Source organism: Hordeum vulgare, chromosome 4H (assembly GCF_904849725.1).
Source record: "Hordeum vulgare subsp. vulgare chromosome 4H, MorexV3_pseudomolecules_assembly, whole genome shotgun sequence".
NCBI lineage: Eukaryota > Viridiplantae > Streptophyta > Magnoliopsida > Poales > Poaceae > Hordeum > Hordeum vulgare.
The window spans coordinates 481,074,448-481,096,318 of record NC_058521.1 but is presented as its reverse complement, the minus strand read 5'-3'; the positions used below and the strand labels follow the sequence as shown (position 1 = coordinate 481,096,318).

General features: G+C 56.2%; 1 protein-coding gene across 1 annotated transcript; it reads right to left on the bottom strand.

The window, feature by feature from the left end:
* Positions 1-16,892: 16,892 nt before the first annotated feature.
* LOC123449040 (tropinone reductase homolog At5g06060-like) lies at positions 16,893-21,127 on the bottom strand. The gene is made up of 5 exons (XM_045126109.1): positions 20,990-21,127; positions 20,702-20,909; positions 18,003-18,219; positions 17,806-17,912; positions 16,893-17,223 (listed from the first exon to the last, which is right to left on the bottom strand). Exons 1-5 carry the CDS (start codon positions 21,079-21,081, stop codon positions 17,035-17,037), a joined length of 813 nt encoding a protein of 270 aa, XP_044982044.1. The 5' UTR covers positions 21,082-21,127; the 3' UTR covers positions 16,893-17,034.
* Positions 21,128-21,871: the final 744 nt, after the last annotated feature.

Genomic DNA, 21,871 nt, shown 5'->3' with positions numbered 1-21,871 from the left:
ACGGTGGGGTTATGTCTGACGTAGGTAGGTGTTCAGGATCATTCATTTGATCATCAGTAGTTCACGTCCGTTATGCGTAGAGCTTCCCCCTCTTATTTCTTGTACTCGTAAGTTTAGCCACCAAATATGTGCTTAGCCGCTGCTGCAACCTCACCACTTAACCATACCTCACCCATTAAGCTTTGCTAGTCTTGATACCTTTGGAAATGAGATTGCTGAGTCCCCTGTGGCTCACAGATTACTACAACACCAGTTGCAGGTATAGGTAAATGTTCCTTGATGCGAGCGCGTTGATTCTTCATTTGGAGTTGCTTCTTCTTCTTCTTCTTCTTCATCGATCTAGGACGGGTTCCAGGCCGGCAACCTGGGATAGCAAGGATGGACGTCGTTCTTCTTTTCTCGTTTGTTTTCGTCCGTAGTCGGACCCTGCTCTTACTCTTGATGTTTATGTAATGTACTGATGTGACTCTGATGTAGCTTGTGGCGAGTGTAAGCCAACTCTGTATATATATCTCTTATTTTCAGTACATGTACTTGTAACGATATCCATTCTTGCGACACGACGAAATGCGCTTCTAACCCTGACGAGGTCTTCGTGCCAAATTGAGGATAGGGTCGCATCTTGGGCGTGACATAGTGTGACAGAAGCTTAAACCCTAGTTTATGCGTTGCTTCATAAGGGGCTTGTCGGTGAATACTCACAACATATGCCATAGGTAGGCTAAAGTCGGCGAGAAGTCGGTGAGAACCGAAGGGACAAAGGTGGGCGCTGGGAACGAGGTTGGTACACGCATGGGACGCACGATGTACCCAGGTTCAGGGCTCTCCGTAGAGATAATACCCCTAATCCTGCTTGTGTGTTTGATGTATGGGAGCAGAGTACAGTGTTGCTCCTGGAGCTGTGTTGGGAGGAGGAAGAGGGGAGCAGCCGGCTCGTCTCTAACTTGCTCTGTATTGGTTGGTGGGAGTGTAGTGTTGAATGAATGGTAAGTGATCGGCCCCTCTGCATGGGGGGCGGCCGGGGGGTTTTATAGACGAACTCGTCGGCCTACAATATGGATAAAGGGTACAAGCGTGGGACCCGACTGGCCGCTTCGCCGGCTGGCCAGGGGCCCACGGGGGTCTTGTCTTGTCGATGAGGGGCCCGCCGGCTGCATGGTCTCGTTTACCTGTGGGATCCGCCGGCTGGCCAATGGGGCTCCCGTGTAAGGTTGACGCTGAGCACGCGCTGTACGTCAAGCGTCGCCCCGCGAGATTCTTCATGGGAAAGTTGTACGACCGCCTCCACTGTTCCCCACGCCGAGTGCAGTAATGGAGTGGGAGTGTGACCGTCCGACATCGGGCTAGGTGATGGATCAGAGCTGGGGTAGGTCAGCGGCGTGGCCGCCGACGCTCGTACCTGCCGGGCGTCCCGATCCAGTACCTTTGCTGACGCGTAGCTACCTTTAATCGTCAGGTCCTTTCCTGACCTACGATCTGATGTGACTAGTGATCCCCGGCCGGCTAGCCCGCTTGGCTAGCCGGCCCGCGGGTGGCCGCCTCCTCCCCAGTCCGGCTGGCGAGACCATGCTGGTTCTGAAGGGGAGGCCGTCTGCGTTATAGCCGGCAGGGGATGCCTGGCCGGCCAGAAGGGTGGCCGCCTCGTCTTCCAGCCGGCAGGTGAGGCCTAGCCGGCTAGAAGATTTGGGCCTCGGGAATCTCCGTATCTTCATGTCCATTGGGCCGGAAATGAAGGAGCAGGCTCGATGAGCCTACCCCGGGCTTATCCCCCTGACAGTAGTCCCCGAAGCTGGGGAGGCCCGCCGCCTGCGGGCGAGCGGCCTCACCGGCTTGTTGTCTTGTCTTGATATTTTGGCTTTTGTTTGCGGCGAAGGGCGCCGGCTCCGGAGCCAGGCATCTTCGAAGCGACGCTTCGGTCTGGTCGCAACGGGCCCGGAGAACGCCACGTGCCAGGCCTCGCCTGGCGTAATGATGGTGATTACTGCTTGACGGGACCGGGCCTGGGCCGTGGGTCCCACCACGACGCCCCCTCGGCCTCCGCGCGGGAGATCTTCTGCGGATTTACTCCGCGACGGTTAGGCTTAGAGGGGCGTTACCGCCCGTAATACATGGCATTAATGGGGCCTGGCGCGCACCGGATCCCCTCCCCACGACGCTTCGTGGGGTTTAAATGGATGCGAGGGTTTCGAGGAGGCCATTCGCCCCATCTTTTCGCCCCGCTCCGTGCCTTCTTCCTCCTTGCGTCCTGAGAAGAAGAGCTCGCGCCCTTCATCTCCTTCTTCTTCGCTTCCGAGACCTCCTCCGCTTGCTTCAAGCTCTCAACACCCGTAGTAATGGCCGGGGATCTTCTTCGAAGAGGTCGTCGGTGCAACAGGCGTCCTCCCAGGGGTCCTCGCAGGGCAGCGATGTTGACGCGGAGCTCATCGACGCGCTCCGCCATCATCGGTTGCTGCCCCCGGCCTCCCAAGTGTCGGTGCGCCTCCCTGGCGCCGAGGCCTCTCCCGCACCCGTCGCGGGAGAGGTGGTGGTCTTCGCCGAGCATTTCTACCGAGGTTTCGGGCTCCCAGCCAGCTCTTTCTTCGCCGAGTGGCTTCAGTTCTTCGGCCTGCAGCCGCATCATCTTGCGCCGAACGCCATACTACAGCTGGCCGCCTTCCTGGTCCTGTGCGAGGGCTTCGTGGGGATCGAGCCTCGCGTCGATCTGTGGCGCAGCTTGTTCTTCTTCAAGCAGTAATCCATCGCCATGGAAAAATCCGAGGTGGAGAAGTTCCAGGGGCCGCGCCCCATGACGCCGTGCGGGGCCGCGTTGGTGCACCACCGCCCGAAGTCCGGCTTCCCCCAGATGCCTTTGCAAGACTCCATCAAGCATTGGCAGAAGGGGTTCTTCTATGTGAGGTGCACCGACCCGGCCTAGGACGCCCTCAACATGCCCCCGTTCGCCATCGCCCCTCCGACGCGGCAGAACTGGGACACGAAGACCCCCAAGCCACATCCTGAGGTGGCGCCCATTCGCGCCCACCTCGATATCTTGAGGGAGAGCGGCCTCCTCGGCCGCGACCTTCTCGCCGCCATGGTGGTCCGCCGGATTCTGCCTCTGCAGAGGCGACCGCATCTGGTCTGCCAGATGAGCGGCCAGCTTGATCCATGCCGGCTGTCCGTCAAGAGGCTCACCTCGGGCGCTGTGGCGCGGAGGGTGAACCTGATCTCCACCGCCCGTATGGATGACGGCGGGGAATGGACGTGGGGGATGGCCCCGTTCAACCGGGCTCATCCGCCTCCCATGGTAACCTTTCTTCCTTCTTTTTTGTCGTTTTGTTTTGAAGCCGGCAGCGTTTGCTGAACCGGGTTGAATTCCTTTCTTGTAGATGTTCAGGACCCTGCAGGGGTCCCTTCCTCCGCCTGCCCCTGACGTGGAGGCGTCCGGCGCCTTCGAGATGGAGGATGAGGATGCGATGGAGCCCCGCTCAGACTCCTCCGCCGGCACGGGAGATCCCCTGGAGTCGGAAGGGACTGAGCCGTCCGGTGAGTATCTGCGGCACGCCCTTGCAGATTGGACGAATGATGATGATGAGGCCTCATTCTGCTCTGATGCAGCCTTCGAGGGAGACTCCGACGAGGTGGAGGAGGTCACCGGCCCACTCCCGTCACGCGGTCGGCGTCAAGGTGGCGGAGCGACCGCTGCCGACGAGGCAGCCGGGAAGAAGCGAAACGGTGCCACAACTTCCCGGCTGGCCTCTAAGCGGCCGGCGCCGGGTCCCCCAGCCGGGCAGCGAGCAAGCGGCGCCAAGAGGCGTCGTGGCGGTGGCCGGAGGCAGGTCCCGGTAGTCATCGGGTATGGTCTCCTCCTCTTCTCCCTTCCGTATTTTGAGATGAACTTTGTTCCTGAGAAGCTTGGCTTGTCAGGTAGGCGGAGGATGCGGATGAAGACACCGCCTCCGCGGCCGAGCCGGCTGGCTGGGCAGCGGCCGATGCTGCCGATAGGGAGCTGGAGGCAGAGTCCAGGCGGCGGTGGGACACGGCTGCGGGGAAGGCCGCCGTTGATCAGCCTTGCCCTAGGCGAGTCGAGAGGCCGGCAGAGGAGCATGCGAAGGCTAGACAGGATCCCTCCACACACGCCCGTGTGGAGGAGCCAGCTAGCGATGCCGCCTCCAGGCCGGTCCCAAGGACCGAAGGGGCCCAGCCGTCTGAACCGGCGGCCCCGGAGCAGGTGGTCCTGGAGACGATCATGGTTTCTCCCAGGGCCGAAGCGGCTCCTGACGTGCCAGTGTTGGATCTGACCATGCCGGACGCGGCCCCTGATGCTCCAGGGGCGACCATGGATGCGCCAGACGTGGCTCATCCACCTCCTGCAGAGGAGGTAGCGCCGGCTGGGGCGGCGCCCGAGCCGGCCGTCGAGCCGACACCAGGAGTCGGCGCCATCGTCGTCCCTCTGCGGGACCCTGTTGCGCCAAGGGCAGGGGGCCGGCCTGGGAGCCGGCCCATGAAGTCATGGCGGGCGGCGAATGCGGCCCGCCTGAAAATGCCCGCCGGCACCATTCTTTCCGGCGTGTTGGAGCTGGTGACGCTGTTTGACAGCGGTCGGACGAAGGTGGAGCAGGCGGCCCGCGTGGTACGCGACGACATGGAGCGCCTGGAAGCCCGCACCCAGGTAGGCCTTGTCTGTTCTTCTTTGCGCTCTCTTTTTTTCTCTTCTCTTGACGTCAGTGGGGGCGCGACAGCGCACCCACTGGGTGTAGCCCTCGAGAATCGGGCGGGTTGGTTGCCAACCGGTCCGAATCTCTTGGAGGCCTTTTTCTTCTGCATATCTTTCTTTAGTGGGGGCGCGCAAGCGCACCCACTGGGTGTAACCCCGATAATCGGGTTGGTTATGCTTTTAACCAGGTCGAATCTTAATCTTGTTCCCTTTCTCTCCCCTTTGGCAGGCGTTATACGATGCTCAGGTACAGGCGTACAATGAGCTTCGGGACGAGCACCTGGGGGCTGATAACCGGATCACCGAGCTTGTAGTCCGGCTGGGCGAGGCTGCCGCGGAGCGTGATGCCCTTCGCGAAGCAGGCGGCCGGCTCCAAGAGCGGCTGGACCTTCTTCAAGCGGAGAAGAAGGCGCTCGAGGCGGCCGGCCGGGTCGAGTTGGAGCGGCTGCGGGCCACGCTGTAGGAGAAGGAAGCCTCCTACTCTGCAGACATGGACCGCCTCGTGGCGCATCTTCTTGAGGAGGCGAACCTCAAGGACGCCGCCTTGAAGGCGAAGGACGAAGCCCTTACCTAGAAGCAAACGCAGCTGGGTAAGGCGCTGGAGTCCGCCGCGACCCTCCAGGAGGAAATCGCCCGCCTCACTCATGCGAGTGAGGTGCGAAAGCGAGAGGTCCTTGAGGTCTTTCACGAGACCGACGGCACCTTCCAGCGTAGGCTTCCTTTCGTTGTTTTGCGTTTGGTTTTTTGGCCGTCTCCTCCTCTTGCTGTGTTCTTACGTCCCGGCTATCTTTACCCCAGATCTCTTCTCCAAGACCCAGGTCGCACCTGACACCGCCGTTGAGGTGTGCCGCGAGGAGCGCCACGCGGCCGGGCAGGAGGTAGATACTACCTCCGGCTGGAGCGTCGAGAAGATCGGCGTGGGCCTTCGGGCCCGCCTGCACGTCCTGAGCGAGTCTGTGACTCAGCTCCAGGTTGCAGGTTCGTCGATGGTGGCGGCCCTGTGGCTGGAGGGCATGGAGCCGACGACCATGAGCTGGCTTGCCCGCTGGCTCGCGACGGGTGGAGAGCGCCTGGACGCCTGGCGAGCCTCCGCCACGCGGTGGGGCCTATATGGCCCTGCGCTTGGCCAAGTCATGGTATCGCAACCTGAACTTGGGCAAGTTGGCTGCCCAACGCGACGAATCCGAGGCGGAGCTGCAGGGCATGGAGGAGGAGCTCCGGGTGAGAGCCAGCGCCGTCGCCGAGTACGCCGCCTGGGATGACTTCGTCTTGGAGCGGGGTGATAACGACGGCGTGATCGCTGAGGATCTGCACGGCCTTTAGCCCTACGACGTCGATGGCAGCGCCGAGGAGGTGGCCTGGGCTGCGGAGTCTGCAGCCGCCTCCAGCAATGGGGCGTATGCCGACTCCGGGATCAGCGGAGCCGGGGGCCACAACAGGGGAGACGGCACATCTACCTCGGGAGGAGCCGGAGGCGGCGATGCTACCACATCAGGAGCGGCAGCCGAGACGACCCCTGAGGCCGCTGTCCCGTAACTGGCGTCCCTTTGTGTTTTTTGTTCTACCCCCGGAGGGATGTAACAAACGTGGGCCGTGGGCCAATGCTTTTTTATGAATGTATATATTCAGCATTATATTCGTCACCAAGCGTGTTGTCTTATGACCCTGTCTTTTGATTCCTGGTTGATTTCTCTTATCCGAAGCCATCAAGACATAAAGAACAAGACATAAGCGAATCAGAGGCCGGCTAGAATGAACCAACTCAAGTCGGTCGTCACTAGTATAGCCGGACTTTGCATGTATTCGACCTGACCCAGCGTCACATCGCGAACCTGGCGACCGGAGCCAGCCCGCTGGTTCAAGCGAAGGACCGGGAATCAGCCGGCCCGACTACAAGGATTGACCGTTAGAGCGGCTGGCGAGCCCTCGAGCTTGTTTAAAGCTAGCAAGGGGCCGCGCTGTGTAGCCTCCGGGCTTAAGCAAGCCAGCAAGAGGTGGTACACGGTGTAGCCCGTACACTAAGTGAAAACTCTTTTAGCAAGAGAAAGCATGGAGCCTGCTTTTTTCCACCATATTTGTTGTTCTCGGCAGTCAGAGGCCGTCTTGAGTCTTGAATGAGATCGTATGTGCGATCGAGCCGGCCCGAGACGGTCGTTCCAAGTATAGCCGGGCTGTGCATGTCTTCGACCTGACCCGGCGTCACATCACGAACCAAGCGACCGGAGCCAACCCGCAGGTTCAAGCGATGGACCGGGATTCAGCCGGTACACTATGTGCCCGGCTACAAGGATTTGACCGTCCGAGTGGCTGGCGAGCCCCCGAGCTTGTTCAAAGCTAGCAAGGGGCTGCGCTGCGCAGCCTCCGTGCTTAAGCAAGCTGGCAAGAGGTGGTACGCTGTGTAGCCCGTACACGTGAGTGAGAACTCTTGATAAAAAAGAAACATGGAGCATGTCCTTTTTATTGCCTTCTTTGTTCCCTGAGGAGGGAGGAAGATACATGTGTATGCTCTTTCCTTTGCTTGTCTTCCGCCTTTTAGCAATAGAACGGGCAAAGCAACGCCGCGTTCCATGGGCGCTCCGTTTCTTGGCCGGAGTCATCCCTCTTGCGCTTCCTTGGCTTCTGGGCGTCAATCAGGTAGTACGCGTTGTTGTGTAACGCCCTACTGATGATGAAGGGTCCCTCCCAAGGGGGTGAGAGCTTGTGCTGGCCGGCAGTGCGCTGGATTCTTCTGAGGACCAGGTCTCCCTCCCTAAAAGAGAGGGGCTTGATCCTTTTGTTGTGGTAGTATATCAGCTTATGTTGGTAGATGGCCGTCCGGCTCAAAGCCAAGTCCCTTGCTTCCTCGAGGAGATCCACACCGTCTTCTCTGGCCTCCTTCGCCTCCGTTTCTGTGTATAGGGTGACCCGAGGCGAGTCGAATTCGACATCCGTGGGGATGATAGCCTCAGACCCGTATACCAGAAAGAATGGAGTGAAGCTGGTCGACCGGTTGGGCGTGGTGCGGAGGCTCCATAGTACAGCCGGCAGTTCTTCGATCCAGCAGCCGGCTGACCTAACTAGTGGTGCCACCAGCCTTGGCTTGATGCCGGCTAGGATCAGGCCATTGGCCCTCTCTGCTTGGCCGTTTGACTGGGGGTGTGCCACTGAGGCCAGGTCGAGCCGGATGCCTACCTTGGAACAGTAGAGCGCCAGGGCGCCCTTGGCGAAGTTGGTGCCGTTGTCGGTGATGATGCTGTGGGGAACGCCATATCGGACAGAGATGTGTGTGATAAACCTGACTGCAGTGGGGCCGTCAAGCTTCTTGATAGGCCTGGCTTCGATCCACTTGGTGAACTTGTCAACGGCTACCAGAAGATGCGTCATTCCTCCACGAGCCGTCTTGAAGGGCCCAACCATGTCCAGTCCCCAGACGGCGAATGGCCATGACAAGGGAATGGTTTTCAGCGCTGAAGGCGGCATATGGCTTTGTGCACTGAAGCGTTGGCAGCCTTCACATTTGTCCACCAAATCCACAGCCTCCTCGAGGGCCGTGGGCCAGTAGAATCCATGGCGGAATGCTTTGGCCACCAGGGTTCTGGAGGCGGCATGATGCCCACACTCCCCCTGGTGGATGTCTCTAAGGATCTCCTGCCCTTTTTCTGATTCGACGCAGCGTTGGAACACGCCGGTCGTGCTGCGTCATACCAGCTCGCGATTGATGATGGCGTAGGCGGCGGACCTGCGTTGGGTCTGCCTCGCCTCCGCTTTGTTCTGAGGAAGTTCGCCGTGAAGAAGGAAGGCCAGAATAGCCTGAGCCCATGATGGAGCCGACACAAGGGTCGCCTCCGCGTTGTCTTGACTGTTGGGGGCTTCCACAGCCCCCGAGCTTGATGGCGTCTCCGGTGCTGTTGCTGCAGCCGGCTCATCGTCTATCTCCATGACGTCCACCCACTGGGAGGATTCGAGCCCGGGCAGAGCCGGGGTTGTCGTTGTTGGAGTCGGGTGGACCAATGGAGCCAGATTAGGATCCGAAGCCGGCGTAGTTGGTGGACCCGACGGCGCTTGCACCGCGGACTCAGTCGGTGCCGTATTTGCAGCCGGTGCCGTTAGTGCAACCGGCGTGGGGTCCGCAGCCGGCATAACTGGCGGTGCCGGCGACGCTTGTGTCGTGGAGTCGGCCGGTACGAAGATTGATGCCGACTCTCGAGACGGCTTGATAGACGGCTTGAGGATTTGCTCGAAGGAGACGCCGGCTGGGATGGCCTGCCTTGTGGAGCCGATTTTTGCCAGCGTATCTGCCGCCTCATTTTCCGCCCTGGGAACATGGTGGAACTCACAGCCCTCGAAGGGGCCACTGAGCTGCTGGATGAGGAAGCGGTAGCTTGCCATGTTGGCGTCCCTGGCGTCCCATTCGCCAGAGACCTGTTGCACCACCAGGTCCGAATCGCTGAAGCATATGAGCCGCCGGATGCCAATCTCCTTGGCCAGCCGGAGGCCGTGAGCTAGTGCTTCGTACTCGGTGACGTTGTTGGAGGCGGCGAAGTGGATCTAGAGAACGTACTTGAGCTGGTCCCCTTTCGGGGACGTCAACATGATGCCGACTCCCAGTCATGTCCGCATCTTCGAGCCGTCGAAGTGCATCCGCCAATGCGTGGAGTCTGGAGGCGGTGGCTCTAACTGGGTCTCGGCCCAGTCGACTAAGAAGTCGGCCACCACCTGTGATTTAATGGCGGTGCGAGGCTCGTACCGAATATCATGGTCCGCCATGGCAATGGACCATTTGGCGATTCTGCCCATGGCATCACGGTTGCCCATGATCTCTGAGAGTGGAGCCGTGCTCACCACAGTGATGGCATGCTCTTGGAAGTATTGTTTTAATTTCTTTGCGGCAAGGTAAACACCATAACACATTTTTTGATAATGAGGGTAGTTCTGCTTAGAGGCGGACAAGACCTCACTAAGGTAGTAGACAGGGTGCTGCACTGGCAGGGCCTTTCCTTCCTCTTTGCGCTAAACTACCAACACTACGCTGACCACGCGAGTAGTCGCTGCGATGTATATGAGTATGGGTTCCCTTTCAGACGGGGCTGCCAAGATTGGGAGGCTCGAGATTACCCGTTTGAGGTCACGGAAGGCTTCGTCCGCCTGGTCGTTCCACTCGAACTTCTTCGTCTTCTTCATGAGCTGGTAGAATGGAAGAGCCTTCTCGCCAAGCCGGCCGACGAACCGGCTGAGGGACGCCAAGCAGCCGACGAACTTCTGGACGTCGAGGATCCGAGCCGGCCGCACCATCCGCTCGATGGTGCTGATCTTCTCAGGGTTCGCTTCAATGCCGCGGGCGGATACGAAGAACCCCAAGAGTTTGCCGCCGGGGACCCCAAAGACACACTTCTCCGGATTGAGCCGGATCTTGTATTCGCGCAGATTGGCGAATGTCTCTCGCAGGTCGTCGAGGAGGCTGAAGTGCTGCTTCGTCTTGACGACGATGTCATCCACATAGACATGGATCTTTCTGCCAATCCGTGGCAGTAGGCACTGCTGCATGCAGCGTTGGAATGTCGCACCTGCGTTCTTCAGACCGAACGTCATGGTGGTGTAGCAGTAGGCCCCGAAGGGCATGATGAAGGAGGTCTTCAGGCGATCAGCTGGATCCAGCTTGATTTGATGGTAGCCTGAATAAGCATCCAGAAACGACAGCAGTTCGCAGCCTGCGGTGGAGTCGATCACTCGATCTATCCTAGGCAACGCGAAATGGTCTTTCGGACAGGCCTTATTCAGGCTAGTGTAGTCGATGCACATTCGCCAGGTGTTGTTGTTCTTCAGCACCAGGACTGGGTTCACCAGCCAGTCCGGATGGAAAACCTCCATGATGAAGCCGGCTGCAAGGAGCCGGGTGATCTCTTCTCCGATTGTGCGCCGCTTCCCCTCGGCGAAGCAGCGCAAAGGTTGTTTCACCGGCTTTGCATCCGGTCGCACGTGAAGCTTGTGCTCGGCATACTTCCTCGGGACACCCGGCATGTCCTTGGGGGACCATGCAAAGATGTCCCGATTCTCACGGAGGAAGTCGACGAGCTTGCCTTCCTATTTGGGGCTGAGGCCAGCCCTGATGGTGATGCACTGCTTCGGGTTGGCGGGGTCGAGTGGGACCTGCTTGGTCTCTTTAGCCGGCTTGAAAGAGCCTTCGCCGGCCGATTGGGACGGAGGAGAAGGAATTGCCGGCTGCTCGGTAGCCTGGGCCACGAGCCAGTCGATCTGCCGCTTCTCCTCGGCAATCACCAAGGCGTCGGCGAGGCGGCTACTATCTTGGGCGCACTCGAGCGACTTCTTGTAGTCGCCAACAATAGTGATGATGCCCTTGGGACCCAGCATCTTCATCTTCAGGTAGGCGTAATGCGGAATTGCCATGAATTTGGCCAGAGCCGGTCTCCCCAGCAGCGCGTGAACCATATGGACTCACGGTGGAAGTGGGCCTTGTCGCCGAAGAGGACGTCCAGCTGGACCTTGCCGACGGGCGAGCACGACTACCCAGGCACGATGCCGTGGAAGACAGTGCCAGTTGGCAGGACGTCCGTCTCCTTGAGCCCGAGCTTGCGGAGAGTGCCGAGGTAGAGGATGTTGATGCTGCCGCCGCCATCGACCAGCACGCGGGAGAATCGGCAGGTGAGCCTCTTGTAGGCGAAGGTGGGGTCGAGGACGAGTGCGTATGCCCCCGGGTTGGGCATCACCGCAGGGTGGTCCACCCGGCTCCATGTAATTGGTTTGTCGGACAAATGCATGTACTGGGGAACCGGGGGGACAGTGGCATTTACCTCGCGCCGCCTTTGGCGCAGGCTGTGCTTGTCGTCGCCTTCACTGGTGAAGAAAACGAACGCTCCGTCTTGATGCGGGTAGTCGTCAGGGTGCGGGCCGTCGTCGTGAGGCAGCGGCGGCGGAAGCGGAGCGTGATGGGGAGCCGGTGCACGGGGCGCCGCCTGCACACCCGGGGGAGCCGGCATTCCCTCCCCTTGCGACAGCCGGCGTGCGATGTGCACTGTCGAAGCGTATGGGCAAACGGCGCCGCCCCCGAATGTATCTTGCAGGGGGCGTCGAGCAACTGCTCGAGAGTCTGCTTGGGCAGCCAGTTGGGGTTGCCCTGATTGCGACGTTTTCATGGAGGGCCGGCTTGGGAAGCCGACGCCTCGCCCTCCACGTTGGCCACTAGCTTGTTGTTGGCCATCTAATCCGCCTTGTGCTTGTAGTTTTTCTGGCCGCCTCGGTTGTCCCCAGCCGGCTTGGAAGTAGCCGACGCAGGCACAACCTTGTCCGCGGCGGTCACCTTGATGCGCATCGTAGAGTCGGTCGTGGCGTACTTGTCCGCCTTGGCCATGAGCACCGCCAAGGAGGTGGGCTCGGCGCACATGAGCTTGTGCTTGAGGAGGGTGCCATCTCGGCATCCCTCGATGAGGTACTGTATGGCTTGTACCTCATGCACCCCCTCACAGGAGTTGCGGAGCTCAGTCCACCGGGTGACGTAGTCGCGGAGGGGTTCATCGGCCTTCTGGACGCACATGGCCAGCTCGCGAGGCCGGCCAGGGCGTTTGTAAGTGCCGGTGAAGTTGCAGACGAACGCCTCCTCGAAGTCCACCCAGGAGTTGACGCTGCCGGCCGGGAGGCTGTTAAGCCACGTCCGGGCCGAGCCGGCGAGCATGAGTGGCACGTAGCAAACCGCTACGCGCATGTTGCCCCTGGCGATGCCTACGGCCGTGGTGTAGTCAATCAGCCAGTCTTCTAGCTTGGACGTGCCGTTATATTTCGGCGTATCCCGAGGTAGGGTGAAGCCTCGGGGGAACGGCTCCCCTCGGATCCGGGGGCCGAAGCAAGCCGGACCGACGGGTCCGTCTTCCTCTAGGAGGGCCGAATGGGCCAGGGCGATAATACGCCGGTGGGCGTCCCGCTCGTCCTGGGAGGCGGGGGCGCGAGCCCTGGTGGCGAGAAGGGAGGCTCTTCGGGAGCCGGATGCATGAGTTCTTCGCGGGGAAAGATCCCCGTACTCCGAGTCGCCCTCGTCGCCTCCACGACGTAGGCCCGAAGTGTGCTCGCTCTGGTGCTCCGAGCGCTGGCCTTGGCTTCCCTCGCCCCTCCAGCCGGAAGGGCGATGCGAGGAAGACCCTTCGGCGTGGTGCTGGCCGCTAGGGTCGCGGCGAGCCCCCAAGTTCGGCCCCGGGGACTCTAAATGAGCCTGGCCGGGGTCGAACCGAGCGTGCTGCTGGTTAGCGGCATCAAGGAGATCCTTGACGCGCTTCTCCTGGAAGGCACGCTCCTCGCCTTCCAGGCTGGCCATCTCCTCCATGGCCGCCTACGCCGCCCGCATGTTGGCCGCAGGAGTCTCGTAGGTGGGTAGGTCCCCGCCTAGAACCTCGGCGACGAACTGTCCGCGGCTGCGGACCGATCCAAGCCGACTGGGGGCCTCGGAAATCAGAGTAAGACCGTATGCGGAGTTGTACTCATGATGTGTAGCCTCCAACCGACGTTTTGTCGAGGCCACGGCGATGCCCCCCTCCAAGATGCGCTTGCGAGCCTCCTCCAGTGAGGCCCGAGCGTCTGCAGGGTCGGCGGAAGCGGTGATCGGTGTCTTTAGGCCGGCGATGGCGTCCCGAAGAGTGTCGGCGGCGGCCGCAGCGGGCTCGCCAGCGCCTGCGGAGGCCTTGCCGGGAGCCGTGCTGGAGCTGGCGCCGATAACCATCACCTCCACGGTGCTGGAAACGGCAGCGACATGGTATGGGGGGGAGAACCCCACCGACGGTGGAGGGCCGTCGAAGATGAGGACGTTACTGGGGTAAACGTCGTGGGCAGGCGTCTCAGCGATAGAGAGCCTGCTGAAGCTGGCGCAGAGCGCCTCAACGTCGTAGTCCTCGCCAAAGTAGCGTGGGCCGTCGTTGAGGCGAAGGTCGCTGAGGTTCTCCATGGCAGCGACGACGACGCTAGGAAGCGCCTCGTCGTCAGAATCTTCGTCCGAATCCGCATGGCGGACGGGGACGTCGATCATCATGGGCGTCGCTTCATCGAAAGCGAGCGCCACGGGCATGCAAACTGATCCGGACGCGATGCATCCGGTGGTGTAGGTGCGGGGCCCCGCCCAGCGCGTGAAGCCAGTCGATGCCGCGATCGGCCCCATGGTGGGCGCCAAATGTCGGTGAATACTCACAACATATGCTATAGGTAGGCTAAAGTCGGTGAGAACCGAAGGGACAAAGGTGGGCGCTGGGAACGAGGTTGGTACACGCATGGGACGCACGATGTACCCAGGTTCAGGGCTCTCCGTAGAGATAATACCCCTAATCCTGGTTGTGTGTTTGATGTATGGGAACAGAGTACAGTGTTGCTCCTGGAGCTGTGTTGGGAGGAGGAAGAGGGGAGCAGCCGGCTCGTCTCTACCTCGCTCTCTGTTGGTTGGTGGGAGTGTAGTGTTGAATGACTGGTAAGTGATCGGCCCCTCTGCATGGGGGCGGTCGGGGGGTTTTATAGACGAACCCGCCGTCCTACAATATGGATAAAGGGTACAAGCGTGGGACCCGGCTGGCCGCTTCGCCGGCTGGCTAGGAGCCCACGGGGGTCTTGTCTTGTCGATGAGGGGCCCGCCGGCTGCATGGTCTCGTTTACCTGTGGGACCCGCCGGCTGGCCAATGGGGCTCCTGCGTAAGGTTGACGTTGAGCACGCGTTGTACATCAAGCGTCGCCCCGCGAGATTCTTCATGGGCAAGATGTACGACCGCCTCCACTGTTCCCCACGCCGAGTGCAGTAATGGAGTGGGAGTGTGACGGTCCGACATCGGACTAGGTGATGGATCAGAGCCGGTGTAGGTCAGCGGCGTGGCCGCCGACGCTCGTACCTGCTGGGAGTCCCGATCCAGTACCTTTGCTGACGCGTAGCTACCTTTAATCGTGAGGTCCTTTCCTGACCTACGATCTGATGTGACTAGTGATCCCCGGCTGGTTAGCCTGCTTGGCTAGCCGGCCTGTGGGTGGCCACCTCCTCCCCAGTCCGGCTGGCGAGACCAGGCCAGTTCTGAAGGGGAGGCCGTCTGCGTTCTAGCCGGCAGGGGATGTCTGGCCGGCCAGAAGGGTGGCCGCCTCGTCTTCCAGCCGGCAGGCGAGGCCTAGCCGGCTAGAAGATTTGGGCCTCGGGAATCTCCGTATCTTCATGTCCATTGGGCCGGAAATGAAGGAGCAGGCTCGATGAGCCTACCCCCGGGTTATCCCCCGACAGGGCTGATTTGGATCCACTAATTTAATGTTATGGTTAGACTTTGTCTTAATTCTTCTTTCGTAGTTGCGGATGCTTGCGAGAGGGGTTAATCATAAGTGGGATGTTTGTCCAAGTAAGGGCAGTACCCAAGCACCGGTCCACCCACATATCAAACTATCAAAGTAGCGAACGCGAATCATATGAACATGATGAAAACTAGCTTGACAGAAATTCCCATGTGTCCTCGGAAGCGTTTTACCTCCCATAAGAGTTTGTCCAGGCTTGTCCCTTGCTACAAAAGGGATTGGTCCACTTTGCTGCACCTTTGTTACCGTTGTTACTTGCTACTTGCTACAAATCATCTTATCACACAACTATGTGTTACCGATAATTTCAGTGCTTGCAGAGAATACCTTGCTGAAAACCACTTGTCAGATCCTTCTGCTCCTCGTTGGGTTCGACACTCTTACTTATCGAAAGGACTATGATAGATCCCCTACACTTGTGGGTCATCAATCGCCGGTGAAGATTTCCCGACGTGCCCCCCGCTCAAAGTGTATTCTGATACAGAGGTGTGCTCGAGTGGAGCTGCGGTCGAGCAGAGGTATGCTGGAACAGCTGATATCAATCCGGAGTTTGTTGCACTGTACGGAGAAGCGGCCAAGGCTCATGGCATGTCTATTGTTCGGTACTTAAATCATATACAAGATTTCGCTGACGTAGCATACCGGTACCGGCACGGGTCTCCTTTCGTCAAACCTGAGTTAGTCAACGAGCTACCAACAAAAATGCGAAGATTGCATAACTGGTAATCATTGTACCTCATGATGGACTAGTAAAAGTCATGGACCCGAAACGCATACCCCTCGCTGATTGGGCGAACATGCAGGAATGCCTCCAGAGGTAATTTCAATCATTATGGCACTATATCGGCAACTTTTTGTTCATTTCCTGATAGCAAGTAATTAATATAGAACTCCTTTATTCATTTCATTTTCTTGGTAGGGCTTGGAAACGGTTCAACGCCAAGTGTCGGGGTGGTTGGAAGCCAGAGCTTACATTTAGACAAATGGATTTAAGTACTACTAGCTAGATCCGCGCATCTCTTTATTCTAGTTTCAATGCCATTATCATGCTTCATTATGTTTTTGATTGAACTCTGTTCTCGTAAAGTGCTTGAGGATGGAATAGGGGAACAATTTATGTGGATACTATGTTTGCGAGTTCATTCGCCACACGACCCATGAGACGGGCAAAAACCAGGACTTAAAAAAATTGAAGTACGATAAACAATACTCATAACTTTATTTTATTACCATCAATTGCCTTCGGTTTCATTGATATATATTGACCCCTTCTTTAAATTAGATCAAACGGTTGTGGAACGGTCTTCAACCACAAGAACGCGTACGAACAATTCAAGAGGAAATTACCGGATTCTTAGATGCAGATGTCCTAAATCTAAAGGGAGAATACTATTGCCCACCGGTTAAAGTAAAATGTTAAAGCGTAAAAGAGATGCATATGTGCATGTAACTCGTGTCTACATTTTGTAATATGTTCGGCAAAGCACGATGGATGAGATAATGTAATATATTTGTGACGATGATGTGCAATATAGTTGTTCCTTTATTGTTATGTATGTACCATCCAATTTAATGCAAAACACAAATTAGAAAGTGACCAAAACAAATAAATGGGAAAATAGCAAACAAAAAAGGGGCAGTAAAATAGCCTCATCCAATTTAGTGCAAAACCCTAAACCCTAAAAAGTGCTCAAAAAAAGACAGCAAAGTAATAGCCCCAGTTTATAATAAGAACCGGGACTAATACCCCCCTCGCTCCCAGCCCCGCCACGTGAAGGACCATTAACACCGGTTCAGGGCCAAACCGGGGGTAGTATTAGTCTCGGTTTCAGAACCGGGGGCAAACGGGCAAACGAACCGGGTCTGAAACCGGGTTTTCTACTAGTGTTAAGTATGTTTCAACAAGTAATAATTTCATGATAATCATGTAAAGTAATTCCATATATAAATACATATATAATTTTATAATAAAATATTCCGAATATAAGCAATTTCTATTATTTAAATATAGCTACAGGACACATAATTCCAACAGAACTTTCACCCTTCTGCTAGTTCTCAGTCGGATACATGCCATTTATGGTCATGCCGCCATCAACCGAGATCGTCTGGCCAGTGATGTAAGATGAACCGGGCATACAGAGAAATGCCACCAGCGATGATACTTCTTCAGGTTCTCCCACACGCCTCATTGGAGTTCGACGGGCAATGGTATCCACGAAATCCTTTTTGGCCAAATCCTGCAAGACCGGACAGGTGAAGCATTACAGTTTTGATTTCCTTGGTGCATCGAGAATTCAAGATAGGGCACAAAGGTTATAAGGCTGGTTGTAATGGATAGTATCATATAATAGTATCATGTATATGATACTAGTGTATGATACTACACCCGTAATGCATAGTATCATATGATATATTATTTATTGCCATGCATGACACATAGTAGCACAACATTTAATATGATACGGTATCATACTCAACCCTCTCTTTCTTCATCTAATTCTATGACACCTCATCAAAATTGTCTAGTTGGCATGCATGATACTACCTATGATACTACAATTACGACCAGCCTAATGCACACTCTTCGTCCCATATTAATTGTTGTTGAAGCCGTGAAAAACTGTAATATGTATCATTTTTCTATGTGTTCTCTTAATTAGACTTGTCTATGCGTTCATATGATATTTAAGAATCAGGAATGAGAACAATCAGTTCTGACCTCTGACGTACTGGCAACGTGGCCAACCAAAGATAACTTCCGAGCAAGAGAAGTTAACGAAATATATTTCTGATGAAAGCTCATAAAGTATAGGCCTTACCTCTTCCACAAGTGAAGTCTTGATGTACCATGGAGCAACAGAGTTGATTCTTATGTTGTCTTTCGCCCACTCACATGCTAGGTTCTTGGCCAACTGATTCATCGCACCTGAAAAGCGACCGCCACAAGAACGATCATTGGCCGACGATCTTCAATGTTATCTCGTTCACATATGCCGCATAGCAGACAAACGGTTACCTTTTGTCATGCCATAAATGGAGCCACTAGATATGGCTACCACTCCAGAGACTGATGATATGAAGACAATGCTGGCCACCGCGGATGCTTTGAGAAGAGGATGTGCAAGTTGGCATAGATGATATGCAGATTCAAGATTAGTGGCCATTATAAATGAATATTCATCTGCTGAGTATTCAGTGGTTGGTTTTCTACGGTTTGTGCCCACGTTGTTTATCTGCATAACCAAATAGGGAGAGTAAGATGTATTTGAGATAATAAACGGCATGGAATGAAACCTGCAGACTCTGGTATGTCTGTCCAAGTGTAGACGCCAAGGCGAGGCAGAAACCATTAAAAAAGAACTGCAATTCTGTTCTGCTACGACATGTAGTAGTACAAATATTCAAAGGAAAATACATTACTGAAGCAGAACCACAACACTATGTGCTGCCAAACATCTGAAGTTGTGCTTGAAAACGGCCAAACGACAAAACAAGAGCATTATTTTCTGAAGCCAAAATAATAACATGCTGACACTCCACGAGTCACAGAGACAGTATTCAACACTTATCTGGTTAATTTTTCTCACATGAACTCAGATCCACATAGCACTTATCTAGTTATCATTTCTCACATGAACTCAGATCCATGTAACACTACGACAACAAGCAGTACTTCGAAAGAGATACAGGAAAGAGAACATGCAAACTTTGTGACGAAACTAAGAATAGAGTTTTGCTTCGGTATTTTTTTTTTCTGAAAAGGAGTATGACCTCCGGCCTTTATGACAAATCATATTATTAATTATTCATAAGGACCCTACAGAGTAATACTTATATTAGTAAGTCTCAAGTTATCATCTTGGCAACATATGTTGATACTCCTAACCACTTGATGAAGAGATGTCGAATGTCCGAACCGAATACCAAACAAACATCACATCAAAGCCTAACATCTAAAGCTGGAAGCCCCAACCAAGCCTCTTGCCGTGTCTGGGGCACACAACGATCCGGCGCACTCTAAGAGGCCATCACCGTCGTCTTTCACTGATCCATCTTCAAAGCAGGTACTGACGCATCGACCTTCGCAGGTTTGCCGCCGACGCCACTGGCGTCAGACAACACCACCGCCCTATGCGCGTCCATCATCATGCACCCGTCGCCGAGACCATGCTATGCCATGCTGCCGAGACTCCACATTGTAGATGCGTGACATGAGACGTCGCTCCACCGCTAAAACCGTCCATTGGTCCCTCGATCCAATGGACACCTCCAAGAATGACGGCTCCAAGAAGGGAACGACACAAGAGCGTCGCCATCATCCAATCAAATGATCAAGGGTTTTTTCTGAAGGTAGGGGTAGGAGTTGGGAGCTTCACCTCGATGATGCCTTCATGAAGGAAACAACGCCAAGGGCGTCACCATCACCGGCTCCGACCATCGGCCGAAGGACAGGTTTTCGCCCGGAGCCGTCCCAAAAACATCCAACCGACAACCTGTGCATCTGCAGGACCACCTTCAAAGCCCTGAAACTGGCCGTCCAGATCCGGCGATCATGCACAGCCGCACTGCCACCGCGGTGTATCTTGGCGCTCCGACCACTTCAGAAGGGCGCCACCATTGAAACATGGAGAGGGGGCTGCCACCCCAGCGCACCATGCCGGAAGAGCCGTTAGGATCAATCCCTAGCACGCTCTTCACCGTCTCTGTACCAAGCTGGATCCAGGGTCAAATCCGTCGGACCACCGGAGCAGCTCCGCTTTGGAGATGGGTATGTCCATGCTATGCCGCCGATGACAATCTGGGCCTCACCGTCTGCCACCATCGGGGGCCGCCTCCCCGGCATCCGCCGCGGCGTAGTGAGGCGAACTGTCCTGTCCTCCACGGCATCCTCACCATGCCGCCGCCACGGGGCTGCCACTAGACGGCCACGCGTCCACTGCCTGGAGCAAGCCTTGCTACCAAGATTATAATCGACTGCGCCTCCTCGCGGGACAAGGTCCGCCTCACCTCCTCCATCGTGAGTAGGGAGGGGATTCCCCGCCACCGCCGTCGGCTACCGGGCTTCGCCCGGTGGCAACGAAGGGAGAGGAGGACGGAGGGAGGAGCCGGGGGAGGGGGGGGGTGTTAGGGTTTGGGGGCAACCGAGTCGCCCGGGCTGAGGGCGTCGCGAGCAAGAAACATTTACAGAAATATGTGATATCAACTCTAGAAAATATTTGGTGCATCTTCTAGAAAAGTTTACAGATCTCAATGCAGATTAGAGGATAGTCATTCAATCAAAAAGATTTGATTGTTCTGTTCTGATCTTTTTTTTTATGCAATGGGTTAGAATTAGTTGATCGTGAATGTACAAGAATACTCTTTCTAAGTAATTCTAAGATTGAGCGAGTTAAGAACTCAAGATTGAGATGTACCGAAGCAAGACTCAACTAAGAAGGATAACTGCATACTCCAAAGTAGTGGCGAATCTTGGATGAAATCAAAGGGCAGGTCCAACCTCTCAATACAGGGGTTGGAACGGATAAACAACAGGCTAGACATTCAACAGTGAGCTGAGATGGGCTAGGAACTAGTAATAAATTTTTATCTTTTAGTTTCAGAGGGCAGACTTAGCCTGTTGAAGCATGCCCAGTAGAATCACCACTGCTCCAAAGGATAGCAACAGATCGACAAAAGTTTGGGGACTGGGGAGAAGCTGTGGTGTGCTTCACGTACGAGGATGTCGAGCTTGCCGGCGAATCGGTCGGCGACGTCGCGGAGCAGGAGCTCGCGCTGGCCGCGCACGGAGACGTCGCAGACGGAGCCGGTGACGCGGAATCCCTTGGCCTCCCATTCCTTCAAGCGCTCGCCGAGCTCGGCTTCCTTCCGGGAGCATGTGTGCACGGCCGCCCCGAGCGCCGCCAGCTCCTCAACGACCGCGCGCCTGTACACCAAGCGCCGACAGGAGAGAACCATGTGAGGCCGGGACGAGATCGGAAAAAAAGGGCGTCGAGCGGAGCGTACCCGATGCCGCGGGTGCCGCCGGTGACGAGCGCCGTCCTGCCGTGGAGGGACCACCTCCCCGCACTGGCGCCGATGTCGTCTACCGCGGCCATCTCCTCCGCTCCTAGTAGAGCCGAGCTGAAACAGCGTCGTTCGTACTGCACGACTTATCTCCGCAAGCATGCTACAGTAGATGTTTAATTACCTGAGTTGGCAATAACTGATTGAATTAAGAAAAGGACGAGGCCCACCCATTCCTGAAAATCATGAGGACATATTAGTTGGAAGGTTTAGTAAACTTATGTAAGCTTTAATAGGTCTAGCATTTTTGCATTGGGACGCACAGTTCAAACTGTGGTTGCGCTATGTGCCACGTTGCGGGTCTTGACATGGCCCACAATGACTAGAGCGGTCCTCTTTTTCTTTTCTCACATCTACAATCGCAAATCGTTTTAGATGTCCACACACACGCGACTAGTTAGAGCAACTTCAATCCATCGATCCATTTCATCCGTCATAGTTTGTTTTTAGTCGTTTCGGACAAAAATGAAGGTTCAATGCGCGAATCCATTCTCAAAGCGTGTCCGTTCTACGTTCACGTGGACCCATTTCACACCGAAATTTAGGGATGAAATGCGTCGGCGCGAACGCGGCACATGTCTTCTCATGTCGGCGTCTGATCGACATCTTTGTTAATGACGACTGCCCACCACGGGCCCACGTGCCAGCGACCCCAGACGTCATTTTTTAATCCGAATGTGTGTGTGCGCGCGGGAGGGGGGGGCGTCGTCCCCATCTAGCCGCCCGTTGCTCCCCCGCTGGCGACAAACCCTACCCACCATCATAGGTTCTTCTCCGGCTCGAGCTCTGGCAAAGACAAGAGCAAGTCCCCCGTCGTCCCTG

What these genes read in the sequence shown, in the direction of transcription:
- LOC123449040 (XM_045126109.1), bottom strand. Translation starts at nt 21,081, where the DNA reads ATGGCCGCGGTAGACGACATCGGCGCCAGTGCGGGGAGGTGGTCCCTC. An exon ending in GGCGGCACCCGCGGCATCGG is followed by an intron (nt 20,910 to 20,989) that starts GTACGCTCCGCT and finishes CTTGGTGTACAG; the next exon opens with GCGCGCGGTCGTTGAGGAGC. An exon ending in CATTTATGGCATGACAAAAG is followed by an intron (nt 17,913 to 18,002) that starts GTAACCGTTTGT and finishes GTCGCTTTTCAG; the next exon opens with GTGCGATGAATCAGTTGGCC.